Genomic DNA, 23,951 nt, shown 5'->3' on the forward strand with positions numbered 1-23,951 from the left:
TAATCTACGCATAGAATGGATTTTATTTCAACCAACTATATAATTAACCTTTATAGGCTATTTGGCTATACAAAGCTGACGTGATGACAATTAAACTATATTGACTATAAACTAGATTATTATAATAATAACGAAATGATCCTTTTTCCAGCTACAAACTTATTTTAGCTAAATTATGAGAATGCGTTCCATTAAAACCGACAGGTTTGTCTCCTCTATGATTCCGTAGTATTGGATTCCATAGAGACGGGCAAACATATTTTTTGGTGTTGCCAGATAGCTAACAAGCTATACCTCATAGAAGAAGCTAACCAATCTAACATCCAAGATAAGGTAAATCGTGTTTAAACTTCCTTGCTAAGGTATTGTGTTATCGTGTGCAACTTTTAAGAACATTATGCCGCAAATACGATATCAACTGGGTGTATTGCTCGAAGTGTATAGTTCATGTAAATAGTTAACGTTACATTACGGGCTGTCATGTTTCTGATTTGGCTCATGTTAACGTAGTTAGCTAGCTAAAGTAACGTTAGTGATGATGCCACCACAGTTGAATCGTCGACTTTGGTAGCATAAGCCAGTATCTGATTTTTCTCAAATCTCTCAGGCTCCAGAAGACTTCCTTGGGTGATTGAGTGCCACAACACGAACAAACTATGTCCTTTAGAGACTTACGAAGTAAGTAACGTTATCTAGCTATTACCACAGACAGAAGAGGTAGTTATAAATATATTCGCTATTAATTTCTGTAATAGAGAGTAATAGTAATGGCGTCTTTTTGTAGGCACTAATAACGCGGAGGCCCGCCGTGGCTCGTTAGTTAATGCTATAGGGAATTTAATGGGGGTATGAGATTAAAGCCGAAAATAAGGTCTGGTAAACAAAGGCTTAGGATATCTTATACGTTTAGTTCTAATAGATAATCGTCATCACCTAACGTCACTCTTCACCTTTTATTTAACCAGGTAGGCCAGTTGAGAACAAGTTCTCATTTACAACTGCGAACTGGCCAAGATAAAGCAAAGCAGTGTGACACAAACAACAACACAGTTACACATGGAAATTACAAACGTACAGTCAATGACACAATAGGGAAAAAATCTATATACAGTGTGTGCAAATGAGGTAAGATTAGGGAGGTAAGGCAATAAATAGGCCGTAGTGGCGAAGTAATTACAATTTAGCAATTAAACACTGGAGTGATAGATGTGCAGAAGATGAATGTGCAAGTAGAGATACTGGGGTGCAAAGGAGCAAAAAAAGTAGTTGGATGGGCTATTTACAGATGGGCTATGTGCAGTGATCTGTGAGCTGCTCTGACAGCTGATGCTTAAAGTTAGTGAGGGAGATATGAGTCTCCAGCTTCAGTGATTTTTGCAATTCGTACCAGTCATTGGCAGCAGAGAACTGTAAGGAAAGGTGGCCAAAGGAGGAATAGGCTTTGGGGTGACCAGTGAAATATACCTGCTGGAGCACGTGCTACGGGTGGGTGCTGCTATGGTGACCAGTGAGCTGAGATAAGGCGGGGCTTTACCTAGCAAAGACTTGGAGCCAGTAGGTTTGGCGACGAATATGAAGCGAGGGCCAGCCAACGAGAGCATACAGGTCGCAGTGGTGGGTAGTATATGGGGCTTTGGGGACAAAACGGATGGCACTGTGATAGACTGCATCCAATTTGCTGAGTAGAGTGTTGGAGGCTATTTTGTAAATGACATTGCCGAAGTCAAGGATCGGTAGGATAGTCAGTTTAACGAGGGTATGATTGGTAGCATGAGTGAAGGATGCTTTGTTGTGAAATAGGAAGCCGATTCTAGATTTAATTTTGGATTGGAGATGCTTAATGTGAGTCTGGAAGGAGAGTTTACAGTCTAACCAGACACCTAGGTATTTGTAATTGTCCACATATTCTAAGTCAGAACCGTCCAGAGTAGTGATGCTGGACGGATGGGCAGGTGTGGGCAGCGATCGGTTGAAGATCATGCATTTAGTTTTACTTGCATTTAAGAGCCGTTGGAGGCCACGGAAGGAGAGTTGTATGGCATTGAAGCTTGTCTGGAGGTTAGTTAACACAGTGTCCAAAGAAGGGCCAGATGTATACAGAATGGTGTCGTCTGCGTAGAGGTGGATCAGAGAATCACCAGCAGCAAGAGCGACATCATTGATGTATACAGAGAAAAGAGTCGGCCCGAGAATTGAACCCTGTGGCACCCCCATGGAGACTGCCAGAGGTCCGGACAACAGGCCTTCCGATTTGACACACTGAACTCTGTCTGAGAAGTAGTTGGTGAACCAGGCGAGGAAGTCATTTGAGGAACCTAGGCTGTTGAGTCTGCCAATAAGAATGTGGTGATTGACAAAGTCGAAAGCCTTGGCCAGGTCGATGAATACGGCTGCACAGTATTGTCTTTTATCGAGGGCGGTTATGATTAGAGGTCGACCGATTATGATTTTTCAACGCCGATACCAATTATTGGAGGACCAAAAATAGCCGATACCGATTAATCGGCCGATTTAAAATAATGTTTTATTTATTTGTAATAATGATAATTACAACAATACTGAATGAACACTTATTTTAACTTAATATAATACATCAATTAAATCAATTTAGCCTCAAATAAATAATGAAACATGTTCAATTTAGTTTAAATAATGCAAAAACAAAGTGTTGGAGAAGAAAGTAAAAGTGCAATATGTGCCATGTAAGAAAGCTAACGTTGAAGTTCCTTGCTCAGAACATGAGAACATATGAAAGCTGGTGGTTCCTTTTAACATGCGTCTTCAATATTCCCAGGTAAGAAGTTTTAGGTTGTAGTTATTATAGGAATTATAGGACTATTTCTCTCTATACGATTTGTATTTCATATACCTTTGACTATTGGATGTTCTTATAGGCACTTTAGTATTGCCAGTGTAACAGTATAGCTTCCGTCCCTCTCCTCGCTCGAACCAGGAACGACAACAGGTCATTTAATATGGTCGAATCTGGAAACTATCATCTCGAAAATAAAACATTTATTCTTTCAGTGAAATACGGACCCGTTCCGTTTTTTATCTAACGGGTGGCATCCATAAATCTAAATATTCCTGTTACATTGCACAACCTTCAATGTTATGTCATAATTACGTAAAATTCTGGCAAATTAGTTCGCAACGAGCCAGGTGGCCCAAACTGTTGCATATACCCTGACTCTGCGTGCAATGAACGCAAGAGAAGTGACACAATTTCACCTGGTTAATATTGCCTGCTAACCTGGATTTATTTTAGCTAAATATGCAGGTTTGAAAATATATACTTCTGTGTATTGATTTTAAGAAAGGTATTGATGTTTATGGTTAGGTACAGTCGTGCAACGATTGTGCTTTTTTCGCAAATGCGCTTTTGTTAAATCATCCCCCGTTTGGCTGTCTTTGTTAGGAAGAAGTAGTCTTCACACAGTTCGCAACGAGCCAGGCGGCCCAAACAGCTGCAAACTGTTGCAAGAGAAGTGACACAATTTTCCTAGTTAAAATAATTTCATGTTAGCAGGCAATATTAACTAAATATGCAGGTTTAAAAATATATACTTGTGTATTGATTTTATGAAAGGCGTTGATGTTTATGGTTAAGTACACGTTGGAGCAACGACAGTCCTTTTTCGCGAATGCGCACCGCATCGATTATATGCAACGCAGGACACGCTAGATAAACTAGCAATATCATCAACCATGTGTAGTTAATTAGTGATTATGATTGATTGATTGATTGATTGTTTTTTCTAAGATAAGTTTAATACTAGCTAGCAACTTACCTTGGCTTCTTACTGCATTTGCATAACAGGCAGGCTCCTCGAGGAGTGGAAAGTAAGACAGGTGGTTAAAGCGTTGGACTAGTTAACCGTAAGGTTGCAAGATTGAATCCCCGAGCTGACAAGGTAAAAAATCTGTCGTTCTGCCCCTGAACAAGGCAGTTAACCCACCGTTCCTAGGCCGTCATTGAAAATAAGAATGTGTTCTTAACTGACTTGCCTAGTTAAATAAAGGTGTAAATAAAAATGTTTGGCCAAATCGGTGTCCAAAAATACCGATTTCCGATTGTTATGAAAACTTGAAATCGGCCCTAATTAATCGGCCATTCCGATTAATCGGTCGACCTCTAGTTATGATATCGTTTAGGACCTTGAGGCTGAGGTGAGGTGCACCCATGACCAGCTCGGAAACCAGATTGCATAGCGGAGAAGGTTAACTTGTTAACTTGACTTTCGAAGACCTTAGAAAGGCAGGGTAGGATAGAAATAGGTCTGTTGCAGTTTGGGTCTAGAGTGTCTCCCCCTTTTTAAGAGGGGGATGACTGCGGCAGCTTTCCAATCTTTGGGGATCTCAGACTATACGAAAGAGAGGTTGAACAGGCTAGTAATAGGGGTTGCAACAATTGCGGCAGATAATTTTTTGAAAAAGAGGGTCCAGATTGTCTAGCCCGGCTGATTTGTAGGGGTCCAGATTTTGCAACTCTTTCCAGAACATCAGCTATCTGGATTTGGGTGAAGAAGAAATGCGGGAGGTTTGGGCAAGTTGCTGTGGGGGGTGCAGGGCTGTTGATCGGGGGAAGGGGTAGCCAGGTGGAAAGCATGGCCAGCCGTAGAAAAATGCTTATTGAAATTCTCAATAATCGTGGATTTATCGGTGGTGACAGTGTTTCCTAGCCTCAGTGCAGTGGGCAGCTGGGAGGAGGTGCTCTTATTCTCCATGGACTTTACAGTGTCCCAGAACTTTTTGGAGTTTGTGCTACTGGATGCAAATTTCTGTTTGAAAAAGCTAGCCTTTGCTTTCCTAACTGCCTGTGTATATTGGTTTCTAACTTCCCTGAAAAGTTGCATATCGCGGGGGCTATTCAATGCTAATACAGTACACCACAGGTTATTTTTGTGCTGGCCAAGGGTTGTCAGGTCTGGAGTGAACCAAAGGCTATATCTGTTCCTGGTTCTACATTTTTTGAATGGGGCATGCTTATTTAAGATGGTGAGGAAAGCACTTTTAAAAACATAACCAGGCATCCTCTACTGACGGAATGAGGTCAATATCCTTCCAGGATACCCGGGCCAGGTCGATTAGAAAGGCCTGCTCGCTGAAGTGTTTTAGGGAGCGTTTGACAGTGATGAGGGGTGGTCGTTTGACCGCAGACCCATTACGGACGCAGGCAATGAAGCAGTGATCGCTGAGATCCTGGTTGAAGACAGCAGAGGTGTATTTATAGGGCAGGTTGGTCAGGATGATATCTATGAGGGTGCCTGTGTTTACAGATTTGGGGTTGTACCTGGTGGGTTCATTGATAATTTGTGTTTGGACACACACTAAGCATGTGTTTAGTGCAAGGGGGGGGGGGGGGGGAAGTAAGGCCCGCGAGCTGTATCCGGCTCGCTGGGCACTTCAATCCGGGCCGCGTGACATAAAAAATGTTTTACTTCGGGGTTATTTTACAAAAAAAATTCTCCCCAGTTTCTTGGTATCCAATTGGTAGTTACAGTCTTGTCCCATCGCTGCAACTCCCGTACGGACTCTGGAGAGGTGAAGGTCGAGAGCCTTGCGTCCTCCAAAACACGGCCCAGCCAAGCTGCACTGCTTCTTGACACAATGCCCGCTTAACCCAGAAGCCAGCCGCACCAATGTGTCGGAGGAAACACCATACACCTGCGCCCTGCCCGCCACAGGAGTCGCTAGACCGCGATGGGACAAAGAAATCTCAGCCTGCCAAACCCTCTCTTACCCCAGATGACGCTGGGCCAATTGTGCGCCGTCTCATGGGTCTCCCAGTCACGGCCTGCTGTGACACAGCCTGGGATCAAACTCGGGTCTGTAGTGACTCCTCAAGCACTGCAATGCATTGCCTTAGACCGCTGCGCCACTCGGAAGGCCCCCGCAAATTGATTTTAACAAACAATTGGTCATCCAAAAAATGCGGCCCTCAATTGAATTTCAAAATCCCGATTTGGGCCCTGAGCCAAAAAGTTTGCCCACCCCGGTTTAGGGAGTCCGTCAGATCAGAGGCCGTAGGGATGACCTGGGATGTTCTCTTGATAAGTGTGTGATTTAGATAATATGAATGCTTAGCAGGACAGGAAAATTGTTACTTATCCTCTTGCTCTTTTGCACCCCAGTATCTCTACTTGCACATCATCATCTGCACATCTATCACTCCAGTGTTAATGCTAAATTGTAATTATTTCACCTCCATGGCCTCTTTATTGCCTTACCTCTCTACTCTTCTACATTTGCACACACTGTACATAGATGTTTCTATTGTGTTATTGACTGTACGTTTGTTTATGTGTAACTCTGTGTTATTGTTTTTGTCGCACTGCTTTGCTTCATCTTGGCCAGGTCGCAGTTGTAAATGAGAACTTGTTCTCAACTGGCCTACCTGGTTAAATAAAGGTGAAATACATTTTTTTTTAAATAAACAAATTCACAAGGTAACGAGTACTTTTGGGTGCCAGGGAAAATGTATGGAATAAAAAGTACGTACTTTAACTTCATTCCTAAAGAAAAGTAAAAGTTGTCAAAAATGTTAATAGTAAAGACACTCCAAAAAACTACTTAAGTACTACTTTAAAGTATTTTTACTTAAATACTTTACACCACTGCTAATTTCTGATTTTTAAGACGACAAGCTGGCAAGCTCAATAGAACAGGGGTTCCCAATCTTTTTCATTCAGGCCCCCTTCCAGCATTGGGGAACATCTCGTGCTCGCGCCATGTCTATTTCTATAGACACAAGCACTGTTCATGACTGTTCACACCCCTCTTGTTGGCTGAGAGAACATTCTGCAGGTTCAAAGCTTGTTTCCTACAATTCTACACATTTTGTTATGGGGGCAGAGAAAATGTTCCTATTTTAAAGCAAATTTTCTTGCAATTCTCTGCATTTTGCCAGGTCTAATGTGTATTCAATTGATATTTAAGTGACTCAAACATAATCTATGGGCTAAAAAACGTGAGCTGACATTTCTGACAAGTTATAAATAACACTCGAGGACGATCAGCTGTCCTTCCTGTCTTAGGTGTCGCACAGTACGGACATTGCAATATTTTGCCCTGGCCACATCTGCAGTCCTCATGCCTCCTTGCAGCATGTCTAAGGCACGTTCACGCAGATGAGGAGGGACCCTGGGCATCTTTCTTTTGGTGTTTTTCAGAGTCAGTAGAAAGTGTCCTAAATTTTCATAACTGTGACCTTAATTGCCTACCGTCTGTAAGCTGTTAGTGTCTTAATGACCGTTCCATAGATGCATGTTAATTAATTGTGTCATTGAACAAGCATGGGAAACAGTGTTTAAATCCTTTACAATGAAGATCTGTGAAGTTATTAGGATTTTTACGAATTATCTTTGAAAGACAGGGTCCTGAAAAAGGGACGTTTATTTGGGCTGCAATCTGAAGTTTATTTAACTCTAATTAATTTATCCTCTACAACAGAGGTAACTCTGGGTCTTCCTTTCCTGTGGTGGTCCTCACGAGAGCCAGTTTCATCAGAGCGCTTGATGGTTTTTGCGACTTTTCCAGGAGCTACTCCTGCGTTGTCTTGGCTGTGTGCTTAGGGTCGTTGTTCTGTTGGAATGTGAACCTTCGTCCCAATCTGAGGTACTTAGCTCTCTGGAGCAGGTTTTCATCAAGGATCTCTCTGTACTTTGCTCTGTTCGTCTTTCCCTCGATCCTGACTAGTCTCCCAGTCCGTGCTGCTGCAAAACATCCCCACAGCATGATGCTGCCACCACCATTCTACACCGTAGGGATGGTGCCAGGTTTCTTCCAGATATGACACGTGGCATTTATGCGAAAGAGTTCAATTTTAGTTTCATTAGACCAGAGAATATTGTTTCTCATGGTCTGAGTCCTTTAGGTGCCTTTTGGCAAGCTCCAAGCTGGCTGTCATGTGTCTTACTGAGGAGTGGCTTCCGTCTGGCCACTCTACCATACAGACCTGATTAGTGGAGTGCTGCAGAGATGGTTGTCCTTCTGGAAGATTTTTCCATCTTCACAGAGGAACTCTGGAGCTCTGTCAAAGTGACCATCAGGTTCTTGGTCACCTCCCTGACCAAGGCCCTTCTCCCCAATGGCTCAGTTTGGCTGGGCGGCCAGCTCTAGGAAAAGTCTTGGTGGTTCCAAACTTCTTCCATTTAAGAATGTTGGAGGCCACTGTGTTCTTGGGGACCTTCAATGCTGCAGAAATGTTTTGGTACCCTTCCCCAGATCTGTGCCTCGACACAATCCTGTCTCGGCGCTCTACGGACAATTCCTGGAACCTCATGGCTAGTTTTTTTTTCTTTTTCTCGGACATGCACTGTCAACTGTTGGATCTTTTATATAGACTGTTATGTGCCTTTCCAAATCATGTCCAATCAATTGAATTTATCATAGGTGGACTCCAATCAAGTTGGATATACATCTTAGGGATGATCAATGGAAACATGATTCACCTGAGCTCAATTTTGAGTCTCATAGCACAGGGTCTTAATACTTAACTTATTTAAATAAGTTATCTGTTTAAAGTTTTTAATACATTTGCAAAAATAAATTGAAAACAATTTTCACTTTGTCGTTGTGGAGTATTGTGTGTAGATTGATGAGGAACACATGTAATTGAATACATTTTGCAGTAAGGCTGTAACCTAACAAAATGTGGAAGAAGTCAAGCGGTCTGAATACTTTTCGGATGCACCGTATTTGTATCATATCTTAGTTCTTTGAGGTTTGTCTTTTAGAAGAGCACAAAAGGCACATGTAGTGACAGCGAATTGTCCCAGCTCCATCGATTTCCATACAATATCGATGTGAGTGATTGAATTTGCGCTCACTATTGATTACAGTGGAACAAGCTTCGAGTGGACGCTTGGCAAACGTTGGTGTGTGTACAGTTTACAAGGTACAAATTTAGCAAAATACAAGTAATCTGAACACAAGTGTGCCGAAAGAAAGTCTGCACCCCTTTAACTTTTTTTCACAAGTGAAAAGAAATAAGGCTGTGTTAGAAAATCCACTCCAAATCATCCATTCTGTTTGCAACAAGGCTGTTAAATAATACTGCAAGACAACCCAGCAAATAAATGTTCTTTCTGGTCTAAATTGAAAAACTACAGGGTTGGGTCAAATCCAATACATCACAGTGAAACCCTCTCTATTTTCAAGTATTGTGTTGGCAGAATCATGTTATGGGTATGCTTGTCATCAGCAGGGACTGGGGAGTTTGTCAGGATCAAAATAAATATGAAAGGAGCAAAGCCCAGGTAAAAAGTTAGAGGAAACCCCACCTCAGTCTTCTGAAAACCTAGCCCTGGGATAGTTTTATTTTTCACACAAGAATTACACAAATTGGAATGCCAAAGACACACCGGCATGGCTTTCCAAGAAGTGTTGAGTGTTCCTGAGTGGTCTAGACTTAAATTTGTTTGAAAATCAGAGACAAGGTTTGAATATTGCTGTCCATCAATGATTCCCAACCAAATGTAATGAGCTTGACCAATTATGACAAAAACAAGTCAAGTAGTACCTGAAGTACCCACCCATAGACACAAACAAACATTATCAGGAATGCCTCTTTACCATCTAAGTTAGTTAACTAGCAAGCTAGACTGATGGTTTATAAAAGCCAAAGAATGATCGACTTGTTTTATTGACTAATATCTAGTGTAGCCATCTAGCCAGGTTAATGTTGCTATCTAGCTAGCAACCATGAGCTAGCTAGATAACAATTATTGTGTAAACTTAAACTTACCTAACACAGTTCACAGAATTGTCAATTTTAAACAGATTTCAGTAACATGAGATAGTTAATCCAGAGATTCTTACCTTTGTAGTCTCGTCAAGATCGTCATGTTTTGATAAAATTCACCTTGTCAGAGAAAGATTTACATGGTTATCAAAATGTCACATTAGGGTAAGCCTACACAACACAGACCTTATTTGAAGTGGTAGTGAAATCCCCCAAGGGAAACATTTTATGGGGGGAAAAAACAATTGGAACCATTTCTGTGTTTGACCACTAGGTTTTATGGGTATTATGACTCATACTGTGATACTCTAACATTATGTAACGTTAGCTACGTGATGAAAACAAGATGTTTCTCCTAAGGTTTGCAATACAGGGTGGCTATTTGCCAAAGTAATCTAGCTTTCTTGCTATTTAGGGTAGCAGATAGGTTCAATATGAACTATTGGTCTAGGTATCATGACAATAGTTACCTTTTCTACTGGTTTCCAACTTATTGTGTATCAGCCAGCAGAAAGTAGTTAGTGGATCTCATTTATAATGCAAATAACCATCTCTTGACAGATTTCACAGAAATGATGCGGGCTCTGGGCTATCCTCGCTTGATATCCATGGAGAACTTCAGGACCCCCAACTTTACCCTGGTGGCAGAAATTCTCATTTGGCTTGTGAAAAGGTGATAAATAGGCAAAGTCTGACAAATGCAGTAGCTAGTCTTCTGACAAATGCATACGATACAGCACACTGCTGCAATGCTTTTTATTGTATCGTACGTTTCTGTCGTTCCAACAGATACGAACCGCAAATGGACATACCGAGTGACGTGGACACGGAGACAGACAGGATTTTCTTCATAAAGGCAGTGGCCCAATTTATGGTAAAGATGCATTGTCATTTGTTTAAGGCAGAGGTGGTGCCCGCGTCCCTGGATCCCTTTTCCCCAGAGCTAAAGTCCCGTCAGCCTTGGTCTTACTTTGTTAAATGGGCACCATTCGCCAGAGTACAGTAGAGCAGAGACAGTGTCAAGTATATGCACCGAAGCTTAGGGACCTTTAGCTGTCGGGAAGAGGGGTCCAGAGAAGTTGGATTCACAGCCACTCCGTTTGTTTCATTTATTTGTCTGTTTGTCAATATTTTGTTTATTTTGAGACCTCCCATATTTGTCTATCACATATCGTATTATTTTGTAGTAACTGTTCTACAAGGCCACTTTAATTTTAAGTGCTAACGTCTTTAGAAAATAAGGGAATGTGTAGTTTACGAGGCTAACAGGTTTTTGGAGGGGAACTCAAAATGTGTTTTCACCTGATTCCAGGCAACAAAGGCTCACATCAAGGTGAACACTAAGCGTCTGTACCAGGCTGATGGCTACGCTGTGAAAGAGATGTTGAAGATCACCTCAGTGCTGTACAGTGCCATGAAGACCAAGGAGATGGCCTCAGGGGACAAAGTGGAGGAGGACAATAGCAAATTCAAGTTTGACTTGGGTTCCAAGGTGAGAATGACACTGTAACATGTACCTCCATGTTGCCAACTCCATGTAGGCCTACCTCCAAATATGATAACTCCATGTACCTCCATATAGGCATTGAAGTTAAAGTATATCTACCGCAGTCATATACCCTTGAAAGTGCCTCCGCTACGGCGTTTTTGTTTGTCTGTAAAGGTACACTACGGCTTTTTAACACTAACCGCCTGGCCTTTCAGCCTATAAGTACCCGCTAGAGAACGTTGCCGGGGGTCACCTTTAGCATATGGATCAGATGCATGTCCACCCGCAAGGTGTACAAACATAAGCATCAACTCTTGCTAAATAGTGCGTAAAGGATGAATTGCATGAAGAAATATTATTGGAAATAAATCCATGTAGAAATTTAGCCACAATAGTGTAAATCTACAAAGTCCTAGTGAAAAACGTTGGCCTGGACATTGTAGAATTACACTATTGTGGATACATTTATTTCCAATAATATTTCTTCATGCAATTCATCCTTTACAATTGTTTACGCACTATTTAACAAGAGTTGGTGCTTATATACTACTGTTCAATTATGTTCTTTGAATTAATTGTTCTTTTCCTATTTTCAACACAGCCAATGACACATCAACATTCGTAACAGTCTAATACATACATTTCATATATGCTATCGGAAGAATAATAATTTGGTTGTTTATGAAGGTCTTAGAATAAATACAATTAGAATACTAAAAAAAATATTAATTCAAAGAACATAATACCATTTTCATTAGTTTGTTACTTCTAGCTAAAAGTAAAAATGAAAAATCACTAGTTAAAGAGTTAAAATCCATCACACAGAAATCTATTATTTAATTTTGGCAGGTCTAAAGAAACATTGTGGAAATAAGAAAAGGTATTTAAAAAAACAGAATAGCATATTTCAAGTTTTATGTTACTAGTCTTAGTCGCTAGAGCAATGCTGCCGCGTGTTCTGAACGCATAGCCATGCGGTTATTTTTGGAAATAGAGCTGCACCTCTTGAATTTTGAGTTATTTGACAAAGGTAAGTGTCATAGAAACTGCAGAATATGCTCTTTGTGAAACGTTTTACTTGGAGTATTTGATAAAGTGATGCTCCCTTCTTCCCTGCGTCTGTCAATTCCATTTCGTGCCCATCGCTTCATGTATAATTTTACCACCCATAATATTGTCACTCATCAACTATTGTCAATTGAATCTTGTCTTTAGGCCAGCTCTTATTGTTTGTGAAATTAGTTTAGGTTTAGTTTTGGTGTAGTTTTGATGCGCAGGCTGACAAGCATCGCTTCCCCTCGCTCATCAACTCAGATATGTTTTGCAGTATTCTAAAAGTCTAGTGCAACACGTAGAATGTTTTAATTTCCCTTACAATACATTTAGTAATAGTTATAGCAAATAAAACAGTCCTGTAACAGCTTCTTTTGACAAAGTAAAAGAGAATGATACAGTATTAACCCACAAGCCGCGCCGTCAAAGTATTTGCTAAAATCATGAGCGCCAATGCTGATGGGTAGGCATAACATGAACTCGTCATCACACTATTGTTTTTATATATAAATCAACCTCTTCACCGTCCTTATCATTCAGTTAGGCCTAGTTTAATTGTGAAGTAACGTGCACAATTATCGCCCATTCATTCTTATCTATAACCTTATTTTACCAGGTAAGTTGACTAAGAACACATTCTCATTTACAGCAACAACCTGGGGAATAGTTACAGGGGAGAGGAGGGGGGATGAATAAGCCAATTGGAAGCTTGGGATGATTAGGTGGCATGAGGGCCAGATTGGGAATTTAGCCAGGACACCGGGGTTAACACTCTTACGATAAGTGCCATGGGATCTTTAGTGACCACAGCGAATCAGGACACCTGTTTAACTTCCCATCCAAAAGACGGCACCCTACACAGGGTAATGTTCCAAATCACTGCCCTGGGGCATTGGGCTAATATTTTTTTTAGACCAGAGGAAAGTGCCTCCTAATCCTTCTGGTCTCCCATCCAAGACCAACCCTGCTTAGCTTCAGAGGCAAGGATGCAGTGTGGTATGCTTCAGTGCGGAAAGAGAGACAGAGACACATGCCTAGTGCCTGGCTGGGTACAAACATCCTACAGCTCAATGTCTTGCGGGTTAAGTTGTGAATAGTTATGGGGTAAAAAGGCTCTAAATACTTTTCTGTTTGTGAGTTGAAAAATTCTGACATGAGCAATGTAAAATACAACCATTTAGGAAAAGTCAGGGAAAGACATTGCTTTTTGGGGGTAGGAATCGTCCGCTAAGAATCGATTCCTAAGATTCAGTATTTTTGGAATGGAGGAGACCAATTTTAGTTGCCGTGCTTCCGAGAACACAAACACTCTGATCTTTCATAGCGAGCTAGCAAGGGACGGAGAGAGACAGGAGGAGCGTGCTGGAATGTTGTATTTCGCAATTTCTTGTCTTTCAATGTCTCGCAACTTCAGTAAAGCAGGGCCTTATCATCAATTAATAGGCTAGGATATTTTATACGCAACAGACCGAAGACTGAACACACACTGTGATTTGAGTTTTGTGGAGGGGGCAAAACCATTGTTTTTCCGTTACAGATTTTTCTTAACGTTAAAGATCCCAATTTCGTTTAAACGTTCACACCCCTAGGTTCGACCCGCCTAAACTGGTTGGGATTTGCATTTTGACCACTTTGGGCATCTCTGTACACACTGTCGTAGATCAGAATCTTAGAAGGAATGACAAAATTATATATTTTACTAGACAATTATCACAGTTGATTATGACAAAGTATGCCATAACAATTTTGTTCGAATCCAGGCTGTATCACAACCGGCCGTGATTGGGAGTCCCATAGGGCGGCCCACAATTGTCCCAGCGTCGTCCAGGTTAGGGTTTGGCCGTCATTGTTAATAAGAATTTGTTCTTTACTGACTTGCCTAGTTAAATCACAGACTACAAAAGGAAAACCAGCCACATCGTGGACACCGACGTCTTGCTTCCAGATAAGCTAAACACCTTCGCTCACTTTGAGGGTAACAGTGCCACTGACCCGCTACCAAAGACTGTGGGTTCTTCTTCTCCGTGGCCGATGTAAGCGTGTTCTCCCTCGCAAGGCTGCCGGCCCAGACGGCATCCCTAGCGCGTCCTTGGAGCATGCGCAGACCAGCTAGCTGGTGTGTTTACGGACATCAATCTATCCCAGAGATGGCCACCATTGTTCCTGTACCCAAGAAAGCAAAGGTAACTGAATTAAATGACTATCGCCCCATAGCGCTCACTTCTGTCATCATTCTGGACTCCAAAGCAACAAGCCCACCTCCAGAAACTCCTGTACCCCTATATAGGTCCTAGGGGGGGACATTTAAGCATATACCTGATAACATCATTTTGCATGACCTGTATTCTCTTTTTCAGCTTTTTTGATAGCACACTATACCATGCAGAGCAGGCATAATCAAAATTACACTGAATCAAGGTTGAGACAAGCAGTTTCTTAACTTTGATGTTAAAATATCTAGTGTTACGATATAAACCATTTCAATTTGTTTGCCATTTTAGATTTTTTTTTTAGCAGCAATCAGGTCTCCAGAAAGGGATTGATCTAGGGACACACCAAAATAAGTGAATCAAAAACGAGTGTAAATCTCCTTGCTTGCACAGTTTACCTTTATCTTGTCAGCCCTAAGCAATCTATGTTTTGTTCCAAAAAAAATGTATTCAGTTTTCCCCAAATGTAGCGACATTTTGTTGTCAGTCAACCAATCTCTAACAAAATGCAATTCCTTACTCAGGGTCTCCTCTATGTAAACTGTATCCTTGACTGATATCAGTATGGCTGAGTCATCAGTATAAAGCAGGAGTTTGCACTTTACTGTAGCTGGCATATCATTAACATATATAAGAGAGGCCCTAAAATTGATCCCTGCGGTGCTCCACATGATGTTTCTTTGGCCTCTGACAGAACATCACCAACATTACGTACTTGTGTTCTGTTGGTCATATAAGACCTAAACCAATTCACTGCTACATCATTTAGACCCGTGCATTTCAGTTTCATCAGGAGAATATCATGGTCCACAGTGTCAAAATATTTCCGCAAGTCTAACATGATCGTACCTGTATAGCTCCCCTTCTCACTTTCCTGCCACAACAACTATCTAATACACACAAAAGTAAAGGAACGGAATAAGAATATATACACTACCGTTCAAAAGTTTAGGGTCACTTAGAAATGTCCTTGTTTTTAAAAGAAAAGCCATTTCTTTGTCCATTTAAAAGGACATCAAATTGATCCAAAATACAGTGTAGACATGGTTAATGTTGTAAATGACTATCGTAGCTGGAAACGGCAGATTTTTTTATGGAATGTCTACATAGGCTTACAGAGGCCCATTATCAGCAACCATCACTCCTGTGTTCCAATGGCACGTTGTGTTAGCTAATCCAAGTTTATAATTTTAAAAGGCTTATTGATCATTAGAAAATCCTTTTGCAATTATGTTAGCACAGCTGAAAACTGTTGTTCTTATTAAAGAAGCAATAAAACTGTCCTTCTTTAGACTAGTTGAGTATCTGGAGCATCAGCATTTGTGGGTTCGATTGCATGCTCAAAATGGCCAGAAACAAAGACCTTTCTTCTGAAACGCATCAGTCTATTCTTGTTCTGAGAAATGAAGGCTTTTCCATGCGAGAAATTGCCAAGAAACTGAAGATCTCGTACAACGCTGTGTACTACTCCCTTCACAGAACAGAGCAAACTGTCTCTAACCGGTGCACAACTGAACAAGAGGACAAGTACATTAGAGTGTCTAGTTTGAGAAACAGACGCCTCACAAGTCCTCAACTGTCAGCTTCATTAAATAGTACCCGCAAAACACCAGTCTCAACGTCAACGGTGAAGAGGCGACTCCGGGATGCTGGCCTTCTAGGCAGAGTTCCAAAGAGCAAGCCATATCTCAGACTGGCCAATAAAAAGGAAAGATTAAGATTGGCAAAAGAACACCGACACTGGACAGAGGACCTCTGCCTAGAAGGCCAGCATCCCGGAGTCGCCTCTTCACTGTTGACGTGATCCATTTTCCTGACCTCTGTATGATTCAAATTTGTTTCATCGGAGCCAGAGAGTCGAGTGCAGACAGAAACATATCTTTAAAAGATACCAAGCTTGATCAACATCGCAGTTTTGTACATGAGACCAATACAAATTTCCAAGTACTTCTACAAACGTTCCTTTTGAGTAATGTTTCATAGACCGTACCTTCATGTAGTTATTACCTGGCTCAAGTAGTATTTTGGATTTCTTACGGGTACAGTAGGTTACCATATGATCACTAAAAACTATATTTAAGACTTCTGACTGACAGACATTCTCTTGGTCTGATGATACAATAATCAAATCCAAAGTTGACCTACTCTCTACACACCCGGGTTGGCTCAACAATCAGTTGTTTCAGTTATACAGGGCATTTACTAGTGTACTTTTCTTGGGTGATAACTGCACATTTGTATTACAATCGCCAAGCAGAATATATTCTCTATCAGCAAATACATTGTGATCACAGCAATTTGATTCAAGTAATCATAGAAATGATTCTGCTTAGGAGTCCAATAGCACACACCGACAACTATAGGACGACATTTAAGAAGAAGTATATCTACTGGTGCAACCTCAAGTCCATCCATTTTCAGATCTGAATGAGGGTTAAAATGCACATCATTCCTAGTAAAGACGCACATGCCGCCACCGTTTCGGTCAATTCTATGAATGCTATAACCAGGTAGCTCAACCTCATTGTCCTCAAATGACCCGTCGAGCCATGTCTCAGTCACAGCTACTACTGCAGCCCAGGTGTTAGAAGCGAGGAGATTTTAATTCCTCTAATTTCAGCAGCAGGCTCCATGCGTTGACATGAATAAAGTGAAGTCCTCTCCGATTGAAACAGTCAAAACATTTTCTGTGCCCACTGCTCATTTTCTGTGCCCACTGCTGATACATCAACTATCTCATCTAGATTGCACTCATCATCCCTGCTTGTGTCCAGCATCCCAATGTTTGGCACTATGTTTAAACAGCACACATTGCAAACAAGCGAAATGTTATTTTGAGACTTTACAGCTTCATCATATGGGTTGGATATCCCCACACTTTGTGTACTTAGCGCTTTATGCTTATGTTGCAGAACAATACATTGCATGAGGCACAAAGATGCAGTCCTCCATAACCACAGGCCAGACATTCAGGCTGTAATCAGTACTTGAACGAATCAATAACTACTGGTGACAACCCAAAACTAGCAGTCACAGTCAACAGCCCTTAAGTACTGGGCCCAGATTCACGAAACCTTCTTGAGAAGAAATGTCTTAACTGCCATTTTTTCCTTAACTATACACTTAAGAAGAACGGTAAGCTAAGTTGCTATTCCTCAAAAAGATTATTGGAAATGTTATTGCGCTACTTATGTTCTCCTTAAGCAAAAAGTTAAGAAGAAATGTGATTATTGAAAATAAAGTTCTTGGAAATGTTGTTAATTCCAAGATAGCTAAACCCTTGTCTTAAACTCAGGGCAGTGAGAGAAAAAGCTCATGAAAGCAATTGAACATGTTTAATTCACTCACAGACTTCATCTGAAAGTTTCATTATTGATTATTTTAAACCCAAGAACATGTTTTAGAACAGTAATCTCAGTACAAAATATGCTAACATGATTGCCATTGCTAGCTAGATAGCTAAAATGGTTGCCTTGCAACAAACAGCCGTAAGAAGATGTTTGAAAAGTTCATAAGAAAATCATTCAATCTTAAGATATTGTTGATGAATTACACTTACTTACTTTTTTTTCTTAAGTTTTTGCGTAAGAAGTGTTTTGTGAATCTGGGCCCTGGTGTTTTTCCCCACTATTACAATATATTTAGTTATTGATGATGTGGCTGGTGACACCGCCATGAAAATTGCACACAAAAAAGGAAAGAAAAACAACTCTATCGTCATGAAATATTGTTATTTTCTGTATTACGTGTTTAGTGTTTTCAAATGTACTTTTCCAGGCTTTTTCCTCTGAATTCTCCTTCTCTTGTCTGTGATCCAGATTGCAGACCTGAAGGCAGCGAGGCAGCTGGCCTCGGAGATCACGTCTAAAGGAGCGTCGCTTTACGACCTGCTGGGGAAGGAGGTGGACCTGAGGGTGAAGGAAACACACACACACAGGCTCAGAAACACACCACGGCTGGGGAAAGCAATCTGAGATTTTGACTGCATGTCTGGGACTGTGGGTGACGGATTGACAGCCCCCCGATATGTGGAAATGTTACCAAAGACATCTGTATCATTTAAAATATTTGACACGGCACTTGATTTGAGAAGACATTGGAACGCTGCAGACAGGCACACACTGGTTACTTAGAAGTATTACTTAGAAGAAAACTTTGGAGAAGAATGTCTATGCAATTCTTCACCAGAATATCTGTGACAGATTATAATGACATGTTGTCTTTGAGAGTTGAACCATATCATGTTGATCCTGTCTCTTCATTATAGGAGATGAGAACTGCTGCCATCTCCAGACCCTTGGAGATCAACGAGACAGAGAAGGCCCTCAGAGCAGCCATCAAGGAAGTTTTGGTGTGTATTGTCTTGAGATACAGACACGGCTCATATGTCTGTTCCACCACCATTCACTCTCAATAGCAACCACTCTAGCTAATGTATATGTGTCTTGCTCTGTGGTCCAGGAAAGCGTGGATAAAACCAAAGACATGCTGAACAACGTGTCCTCCGATGAGACCAGCCTGGAGTCCAAAATGGAGAAGAAGAAACAGGAGCTGGAGAGGAATCGGAAGAGACTCCAGACTCTACAGAGTGTACGGTGAGTTAGGAGAAACTTCTGTGGCAATTTATGTGTTTAAAAAAAATATATAGATATTTAGAAGGACTGAGAAGCTTAGTTCTGATGACTTTTTAAAAGGACATTGTACTCCAAAATGAATGAAAATACAATTATGCTGACGCCATCTAAAATATAATTTCCACCTCGAGAAATGAGCCCAATAACATATTGGTCAAATTATTTGTACAAATCATTTTAACATATTGGACCATGAAATTAATTTAACATATTTTAACATAGGCTATATGCATTGTCCATATTATCAGGTATGCTATTAGCAACGAGTATTATAACCTGTAGCCCAACTGACGCAGCATAGTGGCTATAAATAAATAGGCTGAAGCATGGGGTTGCCTATGTTCATTTAGTAGGCCAAGTGCTTGCTTGCCCATCTGACCACACCCACTTTGCTCTTTACAACCACATTGGGCGCTTCCTGGAGGAGGCGGAGTCCTCAAAGCTGCCCTTGGAAGCTTTTCTCTTCCTCTTCCTCTGCTGGGCCCTCTCTGCCCCCTCCTCGTCCTCCCTGCAGTCCGGAGCCTTTTTCTAGACTGTGACTGTGTACAGGACCAACAGCCGGAGGTCGTCTTTGAAGTCATAGTCCGAGATCCTCCATTGGTCTGTGCACTGGCCTCCATCCTCCACCCTCTCCCCTCATTGGTTGAAAACCTGAGAAGCAACCCGCCGGCCTCCACACCGGCTCTCCACAGCAACCCAGTTCCACTCGGACCCAGCTTGTTTCGAGACTACCCAGGATTTGAATGTCTGAGGGTAGTGGGGAAGTGCCATCAGGATTCCTCGGGTACTGGTATTCCTCCTTGCCTCTGTTGTAGGGCTATTTTTCAGAAGCCCAGTTAGTGAGGCACCTGGAACAGTGGGGTGCTGGATGATCGGGAGAGAAAGAACCCCCTTAATAGGTGATGGAGGATTCTCTTCTGAGATGGATTCTCTGCCTCTGCGCCATAGAGGAAGTCATGCTCAGCGGAGTGCAGGTTGGCCACCTCCCTGTCCAGAATAACGAACTTTCCATCCATATCCATACTGCCTGGAAAGAGAAGTCAGACAAAATGGTCAGAGCTGACTGCAAATTGAAAACCCATGATTTCCCTTACAGTACAGCACTACTATCATCTAGAGGCTTTTGCCCCAAGACTGTCCTGATGCTGTATCTCAATATTTGTTCATAAATACCTGGGAAGCGGTAGAAAAAAATATATAATTTCCTTTTTATTAGAAATTAATACCGTGTACAATGCTTTAAAGATTATTGAATCAACTTTGCTCATGAGTTAAGCAGTAAGCACGTTTTATCTTCATGCCTAACTCTTTTCTCTTGCACATCAATATATTTTAGCAGGGTGCTAGTCTAGAAGCCAAGAAACAACAATCCCATAATATAGAAGTGAGAGTCCAACACTCTTGAAATAGTTGCAGATTTGTTAAAATATTTTTTTATTACATTTATTTTTCTAAGACAATGTCTTATTAATAGCTCACAAACATTTCAGCTTAACACTAGTTTTCTCACACTCACACACCTGTTCCTCTCCCAGGCCAGCATTCATGGATGAGTATGAAAAGATTGAGGAGGACCTGCAGAAGCAGTACGAGACCTACGTGGAGAAGTTCCGTAACCTGAGCTTCCTGGAGCAGCAGCTGGAGGACTACCATAGACTGGAGCAGGAGAGGTTTGAGGTGAGCGAGCGTCCTCCTCAGTCATAGGGTTGTATTTGGTTGGTACCATAGACGTCAGGGGGCCTGTTCAAGAGGGTGCGATGTTACGGAATGTTCACAAATATACAGGTAACTGCCAGAATAAAGGAAACGCCAACATAAAGTATCTTAATAAGGAGTTGGACCACCACGAGCCGCCAGAACAGCTTCAATACACCTTGACATAGATTCTACAAGTGTCTGGAACTCTATTGGAGGGATCCGACACCATTCTTTAACATTAAATTACATAATTTTGTTTTTGTTGATGGTGGTGGAAAACGCTGTCTCGGGCGTTGCTCCAGAATCTCCCAAAAGTGTTCAACTGGGTTGAGATCTGGTGACTGAGACGGACATGGCATATGGTTTACATTGTTTTCATGCTCATCAAACCATTGTGACCACTCGTGCCCTGTGGATGGGGGCATTGTCATCCAATGGGTGTATTAGCCATGGTAGCTAAAATAATGGCCTGCCCAGCATTTTTATACATGACCCTAAGCATGATGGGATGTTAATTGCTTAATTAACTCAGGAACCACACCTGTGTGGAAGCACCTGCTTTTAATATACTTTGTATTTTTCATTTACTTAAGTGGTTCCATTATTTTGGTAGTTACCTGTATTACTTGTTGTCTGTTCACACTGCTATGCTTTATCTTGGCCAGGTCACAGTTGTAAATGAGAACTTGTTCTCAACTAGCCTACCTGGTTAAATAAAGGTGAAATAAAAATAAAAAATAAAAATTTCGAACAGAAGTGATTGTCTGTCATGCAGAACAGCGAATCCCGTCAGCTTAATCTTTAAAAAAAACTTATCTGCAACTTTGTAAACATTTCACCTCACTGAACACACCCCTGGTATGAATTCTACTGGCTGTTACCTCGAAACATGGTCTTGCCTGATATATTGTGATTGACAGATGTACAAAAGGCTATATCAACTTATTTTTCTTTGTTCTATCTCAGGAGACTGAGAACACCCTTAGGATGATGCAGCACAAACTGCGGGAGGAGGAGAGGAGGCTGATGAGGAGTGGAGGTGACACGCGTTCAGTAACACACACCTGTATGACACACTCAATAAACCACAATCAACATCACGCGCTTGATGACACACACACACACACATGAATCGATGCTCGAACACAGTCTCACGCATAATTTGAAAAGTAATCAATTCAGAGGTCAAACTCATTCTGCTTGCATTGCACGTGTAATATTCTTTGAATGCCATGCTTTAATCAATAAATACTGCCCTTGGCCGTAATACTCTAGTTGTATATCTCCATAGCCAAAGACGAGGACTCCGATATGGACATCCCTGAGGACGAGGGTTCAGACAGTGATATGGAGGATCGCAGACCCTCTAAACCCCGTCCCACCAGAAACGTCCCTATGACAGGTACTTAACTCTCTACTCTAGCGTTACCCCTCTTCATGAGGCCATGTCCAGCCAGGAGGGCCACCGTGTGCTATGGCGGCTTTCGTTCCAGCCCTGCTCCAACACACCTGATTTAAACTACAGCGTTTGAATCAGGTGTGTTAGACTGCAGTTCGGCTGGAGAGAAAAAAACCCAGGTTCCAGAGTCGCCCACCCCTGTCCCCACGGGGACCCAGCTGCCTCATATCACACTTGACCCTTAAACCTCTATCCTAACAGGGAGAGGCGGAGCGCTGCTCGTCGGCAACATGCAGGGTGGAGACAGCGAGGAGGTCAGTAAAGGGGTAACCATGACGATAACGAGCGCCCCCCAAAAATTATGATTCACTCCTTTTTAGAAACTCAACTCATTCACTCCATATTAAGTGATACCTACCAGTGAGGTATGACTACAGTCGATAGAGGATAATGCCAGCCTGAGACTGCTTTACCGCAGGCAAACGAAAAGTAGGACAAGAGAGCACTTCCCAGGTAACGCCACCCCAAAGGACAGCACGTCCAATAGAAATGAGACTGAGAGGCAAAAGCGCTTGGTAATCTGTCTCCAGTGTTTAGAGATCGGTTTGTCTCCCATGAATTTGTGTATGGAGACTTCTCTGGCTAGATACACAGAGCCCTCTCTTCTTTCTCCATCACTCTCTCTCTTTCCCATCTGTTCTTTCTACCTATCCTGTTCCTCATCATCTCATATTTCTCTGTTTTATCCCCTTTTCACTTCATTTCCCTCCTTTTCTCTCCACCATTCGTATTTCAAAAGCCCAAAGCGGTTGCGTCCAACTCACTTCCTCGCGCCCCCACACGGAGGACAGGGAAGGTTGGTGTGGGACCATGGGATCTAGTCTGTGGCATGTGTGGCCCCTAGCCATGATGGATGTGAACTGAGCAGATCACATGAGTAGATCCGATTGGCTAGCTCATTAGATGGCAACATCTGATTGGTAGTAGTTTAGAGTTTGGTTGCACCGCACAGTGAAATGTTTCCCTAGGTGGTTGTATTAGCACTAGCTGAGCATTACCCCATGTACCCTGTATGTGTGTAGAATTTCCCGAACCTCCTAGAACCCATCAGACTTTGGCTTGTAGTTGTGTTAAGGCACTATCATGCTAAGGTACGAACCTTGTTAGCTAACTCTGTCTGCTCTTTCAGACAGAGGACAGTGAAATAGACGTGGACGAGGATGATGATGAGGAAGGTGAGGAGGAGAATGAGGACCTGGAGGACGACAACGACAGTCTAGAAGTCGCGGCGCCCAAGCCATCCCGGGCCTCCAGGGGGCCCTTGAGGCCCCAGCTATTAGAGGAGAGCGATAACGACTTTTAAGCTGACACACACACACACACACACACACACACATCCACCCACACTGTATCACAGCTCGTGAGCACTGAGGACAAACAAAACACTTTATTCCATATAACCTAATAATGTAATCATATAATAAACACTCTGTCCAATCTGAGCTTCCTGTTTCTGAGTGTTATCTAGCTCCGCGGTCCACCACTCAGTAGTAAATGACTGAATCATCTTAACAGCAAGCGTGCCAATAGCGCCAGGTACGAGGAGAGCTAGCTACAGTAGCACTCCTTAGTTCTCCTCACACAGGGCCGTAACCTTGGAGACTTCCTGCTGGCCAGCAGCCGGAGCAACAGCCACTCATTTTGACAAATCACCTTCACTCTG

General features: G+C 42.0%; 1 protein-coding gene across 2 annotated transcripts; it reads left to right on the forward strand.

The window, feature by feature from the left end:
* Positions 1 to 204: 204 nt before the first annotated feature.
* Positions 205 to 23,730, forward strand: cluap1 (clusterin associated protein 1). 2 transcript variants are annotated; one of them, XM_071392209.1, is made up of 13 exons: positions 205 to 333; positions 608 to 678; positions 10,307 to 10,418; positions 10,535 to 10,619; positions 11,058 to 11,237; positions 18,316 to 18,411; positions 18,765 to 18,848; positions 18,959 to 19,092; positions 20,667 to 20,808; positions 21,796 to 21,895; positions 22,121 to 22,231; positions 22,490 to 22,542; positions 23,418 to 23,730. In XM_071392209.1, exons 2-13 carry the CDS (start codon positions 657 to 659, stop codon positions 23,589 to 23,591), a joined length of 1,293 nt encoding a protein of 430 aa, XP_071248310.1. In that variant the 5' UTR covers positions 205 to 333; positions 608 to 656; the 3' UTR covers positions 23,592 to 23,730. The 2 variants fall into 2 exon arrangements, with proteins under 2 accessions (XP_071248310.1, XP_071248311.1); XM_071392210.1 differs by having other exon boundaries at positions 21,796 to 21,868.
* The last annotated feature ends 221 nt before the right edge of the window (positions 23,731 to 23,951 follow it).

This window comes from Salvelinus alpinus, chromosome 3, assembly GCF_045679555.1.
Source record: "Salvelinus alpinus chromosome 3, SLU_Salpinus.1, whole genome shotgun sequence".
NCBI lineage: Eukaryota > Metazoa > Chordata > Actinopteri > Salmoniformes > Salmonidae > Salvelinus > Salvelinus alpinus.

Bases quoted from the DNA above. Each gene is read 5' to 3' on its own strand.
- cluap1 (XM_071392209.1), top strand. From the start codon at position 657: ATGTCCTTTAGAGACTTACGAA. The intron at 11,238-18,315 runs GTGAGAATGACA...TCTGTGATCCAG, and splicing joins AGTTTGACTTGGGTTCCAAG to ATTGCAGACCTGAAGGCAGC. The intron at 22,543-23,417 runs GTCAGTAAAGGG...CTGCTCTTTCAG, and splicing joins AGGGTGGAGACAGCGAGGAG to ACAGAGGACAGTGAAATAGA.